This window comes from Neomonachus schauinslandi, chromosome 14 (genome assembly GCF_002201575.2).
Source record: "Neomonachus schauinslandi chromosome 14, ASM220157v2, whole genome shotgun sequence".
Lineage (NCBI taxonomy): Eukaryota > Metazoa > Chordata > Mammalia > Carnivora > Phocidae > Neomonachus > Neomonachus schauinslandi.
Window position 1 is genome coordinate 76,721,362 of NC_058416.1, and position 6,000 is coordinate 76,727,361.

The 6,000-nt window shown below is 46.1% G+C and overlaps 1 protein-coding gene across 2 annotated transcripts in view; it reads right to left on the reverse strand.

Annotated features, from left to right (window-relative positions):
- BICDL1 (BICD family like cargo adaptor 1) overlaps window positions 1–6,000 on the reverse strand; it is a 103,562-nt gene that overhangs the window by 21,900 nt on the left and 75,662 nt on the right. For both annotated transcript variants that reach the window (XM_044921117.1, XM_044921116.1), the window contains exons 3-4: window positions 3,517–3,633; window positions 559–705 (exon numbers count right to left, since the gene is read on the reverse strand). In XM_044921117.1, the coding sequence (XP_044777052.1) occupies window positions 559–705; window positions 3,517–3,633 (264 nt within the window). The remainder of the gene's footprint in view (window positions 1–558; window positions 706–3,516; window positions 3,634–6,000) is intronic.

Below are 6,000 nucleotides of genomic sequence, written 5' to 3' on the forward strand. Positions count from 1 at the left end.
CTTTAGGAAGGAAAAAGAGGCCAATTAGGGTCACAAAGGGTCAGCCTATGTCTTTTCTAGCAACTGTTAGAAGCAGGATATAAGTCCTGCTGTGTTCAGTGGGCAGCTTCTTGATTTCTGCTCAGTGCAAGCTGACTAAATGCATCAGCCTGGGAAAGCAGCAGCAGAGAGAATTGTGAGCAAGCACAGAAAGTCACAGGCTCCCTCTGAAACCTCTGGCAGATTTCACAAACCCTAGGAGGCAGAATGACACTCCTCATGTTCCAGTCATGTTAATAGCCCAGAAAGAACTCTCTGAAACTGCTCCAGGGGCCAGTGGCTCAGAACAAATTGGAAGGATGACCTGTGGGTAGCGATGCATTTGATTTCAGCAGAGCCAGACTGGCCAAGTTTGTGAGTGCCCAAGGAGAACGACAACAGGGCCAAAAGAGAGACCTCAGCTTTACCCTCTCCTGAGTCCTACAGTGGTGCTGGCCCCTCAGCTTTCCTTCTGGCTGGGCAGCTACATGCTCCTTTCCTCTGGCCCGGCTCTGCAGGGCAGCTTCTCTGCCTCAATACCTGTAGGTCTTTGTCATGGCCTTGCCTCTCCAGGATCAGCACCCGGTCCTGGAGCTCCTCCACAGTCCCCTGGAGCAGGTCGTTCTCCTCTAAGGTGGTCCTGAGACGATGCTCCAGCTCCCGTTTCCGATCCGACAGCATCTTGATCTGAAAGGGTGGAGTCATAGGGGTGGTGTGCGGTTACACCCAGGCTGATGAGTAGGAAGGGAGGAACTAGCCCCAAACATGAAGGCAGATGTCTCCCCAAGTGGTCTGCCCAGGGGCCTGGTGCCCCATCTCTGAGAGAACAGCTGTGAACTCCCAAGCTGCAGAGAAAGCCCCTCCCTCCTAGAAACCTGTCTGGGAAGGGGTGGGAGATGAGCTTTGGGGAAGCTGGAATGTGGGATGCCAGGCAGAGGAAGGGAAGGTCAGTGTTCTGGAAATTCCACAGATAAGATAGAGAAGGGCTCCACCTTGCCTACCCATAACTTCACCTCAACCCCACAATTTATGGGGGAGTGGAACCCCACCTGCAGTTCCATCCTTCCTTCTCAAGTCATGGGCGCAGGAAAATGCCTGAGACAACCTCTTGAGCTGCGGTCTTGTCATACTTTTATGGCTCTCTTCTGTACTTTCCCCCACTGCTAAAGGGTCTGGCTCTAGAGGTTGCAGTTCAGACCCGGTGTCCCAAGTTAATGGGGGAGCCGGCAGGGTACAGAAACAAAGTAGTGCCTGCCTCAGCCTGTGTTCTGGAAGCAACAGGACATGGACACAAGTCAGTAACTGATTTCACTCAAAGTGTCTGTTTGCCTGAGCAAGTCATTTGTGAATAGGAGCAATTTCACTACTTTTATTAAACAGGCTGGTGTGTTTGTACACTGCATTATCTAGCCAGTCTCAAGAGATATAAATCTTTTAGGAAGGCCTGTCTAGTATCTTCAATGTCAGTGAGAAAACAGGAAAAGAGGAAAGAGATGCCAAGTCTTCTGGCAGCAAGGTCTGTAGACTCAGGGGCTGGGCTGGCACTCCACAAGACCAGCGATGCTTCACCCCAAGAACACTGTCCTGCTAAGGGGCCATGGAAGCCTTCCCAAGTCCGGCATGAAGGTCCCACTGGCTCCTCCTGTCTATCAGTTCCCTGCTGGACTCATCTCTCACCCGGCTTCTTGCTCCCAACATGGTTAAGATGTTCTCCATGCTCTCCAGTTTGGCTTGGAGAACAATACATTAAGGAGACCAACCTCCGACCCTTTCCTGGGGAGATTTTGAAATGAATGTGTAATGTGTCTGAGGTTCTCTGAAATCCACCTTTCCTTCTGTTTTTTGTCTGTTCTCGCTCTCCACGCTAGAATTCTGTTCAGAGGGCACAGATCTTCCCTGGCCACCAATCAATCAGATAGGATGCTGTCCTGGGGAAATGAAGTATGTGGCCTTTGTCCAGAGAGATCAGGTATCTGGCCAAACAAAGAAATACTGTCTCAAGTGTGCACCTGGGTGAGGGACAAAAAGGAATAAGTCTCTACTGTGAATGGGGCCACTATTCCCCACATTGAAGCATGTTACCCACGTGAAGGAATTCTTACTCTAGCTGATTTTCATTTAAATACCCTCTGACCTTTATATTTTCCTTCCATGAATAATCTTTGTTTCTCAAGTTCCACGCAGTGAAATAATGAGGTTCTGATAGACAATCCTGGTCCCTTAAAAAAAACTTAGAAGTTCAGAGCTACATGAAGTAATGTGCTTGACCAACTTCATAGATTGGCTTTTTAAAGTAGCAGTGTTACTGGATGAAGCAAGGCATCGACACTCCATCACCGCACCCTATATACCCTGAAACTTGTGACCAAATCTGCCAATTAACATTCCTGGGAATGACCCTGAGTCACGAGGGTCTGAAAATAGTAATCAGAGGGGAGAGGAAAACAGGCAACTCGAAGGAGTCAGAGCTTGGCAAAGGCAGTTGAATGGCAAGTCATGCACACAAGTGGTCACAGACAGGCATGCCAAACCCCACCAGAACCAACTACTTACTTCAAGAACCTGCTGCTCAATACCAGTAGTATTTCCAAGGGAAGGGAGAAAGGAAGGGAATGACAGGCAGGAGAAAAGAGAAGATATTGACAGACTTTAGGAAAAACATCTTCAGGTCATTTCCAAAGCAGGGGAACAGCCATCTGGGTTTCTCTGGGCCTGACCACACTTACTGATTCCTTAACCACAGTGGGGGTGTGATTCAGCTGGCCCTAGTCTATCCCTTCAGGTGTAACTTAGCCAAAGGACTGCTGTCCAGACAATCGGCTTAGGGGCCCTCAGGATCAGATTAGGTGGAATCCTCTGGGGAAGGGGAAGACCCCATTTGGGCTGGTGATAGGACTCCCCTTTTCTCACCTCCCACAACCGGGTTCTCACAGAGTTGTCCCCTAAGTGCTACTTTTTCTTTCCCTCTGGCCCACTGAGGGCCATAGACCCTGCCTGCCGTGCTCTGGCTCATACATTCCGCACAGAGTGCTTTCCATGTATTAACTCAACAAACACAACAACCCTATGAAGTAGCTACTTCTATTACTCTCATTTTGTACGTGAGAATATAATAGGTCCCATTAAGGTGGACTGAACTGGACCTGAATAGAATAGAGCAAGGGAAAATTCTCTTTCCCATCTTCTATTTAGGATTGGCAAGAATGTTTTTGGACCGATCAACATATTCTGTAAAAGTAGGTCATTCATGATTTCAACACACTCAGCAATAACTCTGAGCAACCTTATTCTTCCAGACAAGAGGCTACCCAGTGGAACATGAATCAAGTGCTCCCCATTTAGTTTCTCACAGATACATCTCTCTTTAGAGATTTTTAGATAGGGCAGGGTTTTGTTTCCCAATTCAGAGGACTCCTTATCCAAAAGATCTAGTGCAGCGCCTCATTGAGAAAAGCACTTCCATCTCCAAGCACTGCCACGCCACACGGGGAGGCTCACCTCAGCCTGAAGGCTTTCAAGCCTGATGATGTGCTGGTTGGTTGACGAGTTTTTCTCCCGAAAGTCTTCTCTGAGGGCATGGACTTGCATGGAGAGTTGTCTCTCAACTTCTGATGCCTGCAAGCAGAGGAGACCTTCAGGGTGGATTCAGAGGCTGTGCAAAGGGAGTCTGTTAAGATTTTTCTGCCTTTCGTTTCCCAAGCTTCTCTGCAACTTCCTACTCTGTAAGGAGGATAGGATGGAGTACAGGATGAAATGCTGGCTTCCCACCCCTGGTCCATGTGTTCCCTCGTGCTCAAACAAGACCAACCCCCATCTCTACTTCCACCACAGATGAGTCTGTCTCGGTAAAGACCGCTTTGCTAGTCAGAGCAAACAGGCCTAGGAATAGTAAGCTCCCAAGTGTTCAATATTGTCATTATTACTCTGTACACGGCAGAAGCTCAGCAAACATCTACTAAATTAAGAGAAAGTCTCAGTGTTTTACATAAAAGAGTAAGAGATAAACCTTCTACCTTAGAAACTCCTTTATTTTTCTCTTAGAAATTTACTTATTTATATTTTCTCATTCCTTTATTTCCTCAGCAGGGCCAAGGTAAATCATCTCTGTCTCCATTTCTCATTTCCATTCAACATGGGCACTATTTGAAGTTCCCTGTCATGTCTGTTAAGAGCCACACAGGCGCCCTGTTAAGAATTTTCTTTTTTTTTTTTTAAAGATTTTACTTTCAAGTAATCTCTATACCCAGCATGGGGCTTGAACTCACAGCCCCGGCATCAAGAGTCGCACACTCCACCAACTGAGCCAGCCAGGTGCCCCAATGTCTGTTAAGATTTTTGCCATTCAATCCTCAAGGACATCTTTTGCAACTTTTAATTCTCTGGGGAACGCTGGCTGAGGCACTTATTTCCCACCCTAATCCATTTATTCTCTAATGCTCCAACACAGCAAAACACCAAATACATTTAGTGTATCAGCACCTTCTCTTGAATATACAGGAGAGTATTCTGAAAGAATGCTTCCTTGATAAGATTTGAACTCTAGTCTTTCTCAAGGAGTCCCAGCCCAGCTCCCAGTGTGTACTGGCCCTGAACACTGCCCAGGAGAGAGAAGAGCCACAGGATAGGTTAATTAACTGCCTCAGTGCTTTTTTGAGGCCAAAAAGGGGTCAGTAAGCTTTATGAGTTCTTGGGAGAGATCACTGTGTGCTGAAATGATTAGGAGGTGGGATGGTTAATAATGTTGATATGGTAGGCTAGCTGTTCAGTGAGGCTCTCACATTAAGAGATACGTGTCCGATAGTTGTTCTTTTTCTTAAACTTAAAAAAAAAGAGATGTATTTATTTATTTTAGAAAGAGTGAGCGAAGGTTGGAGGAGTGACAGAGGGAGAGAATCCCCAGGCAAACTCCCTGCCGAGCATGGAGCCCACGCAGGGCTCAATCTTATGACCCTGAGATCATGACCTGAGTTGAAACCAAGAGTCAGACACTCAACTGACTGAGCCACCCAGGCACCCCTCAATAGTTGTTTTTATCTTCAACTGCTATATAAGCGACTGTCCATCTTCGCTTTGGTCCCATAGATTCAATAAATGTTGCTCCCCTGAACTAGATGGCAATGTAAGAATCTCAGCCTATAGTTCTAATTTTTACAGTTACAAAACACATAACAAAATAAAACCAAACCACCTCTTTTTCCTTATTCTAAATTTAATTTCAGACACCACCAGCTTGTTTTAGTTTTCTTAATCACTTAGAAACAGTGTTAGTCATCCTTGCCTAAAGTAACATTAGTGATATGTACTGAGTATTTACTATGTGCCAAGAATTGTGCTAAATGCTTTAAATGCATTATCTCAATTGTCATAACCAAAGTACTGCCTATCACACTCAATTTACTAATGAGGGAACAGGCTCAGGGAAGTGAAGGAACTTGCCATTTTCTCAGTAAATGATGGCATCAAAATGGTAAACTTGTCAAAATGGGTTATCTTGTCTCCAAATTAGGACTTCAATACAGGCACACCCTGTTTGGCTGCACTTCGCTTTACTGTACTTTGCAGATACTGTGTTCTTTCCAAATTGGAGGTTTGTGACAACCTGCATCGAGCAAGTCTACCATTGCTAGTTTGCCAACAGCATTTGCTCACTTTGTGTCTCATGTGTTGCATTTTGGTAATTCTTGCAGTATTTCAGACTTCTCCATTATTATTATATTTCTTCTGGCAATCTGCGACCTGTGATCTCTGATGTTACTACGGTAGTTATTTGGGGTGCCACGAAACATGCCCGCAGGAGACGGCGAACTTAATCAATAAACGTTGAGTGTGTTCTGACTTCTCCACTGCTCTCCTGGCGGCCACTCCCCCGTCTCTCGCCCTCTCCTCAGACCTCCCCATTTCCTGAGACACAGCAATGTTGACATCAGGCCTCTATGTGCGCAAGTAAAAGGAAGAGTTGCACATCTCGTCACTTTAAATCCA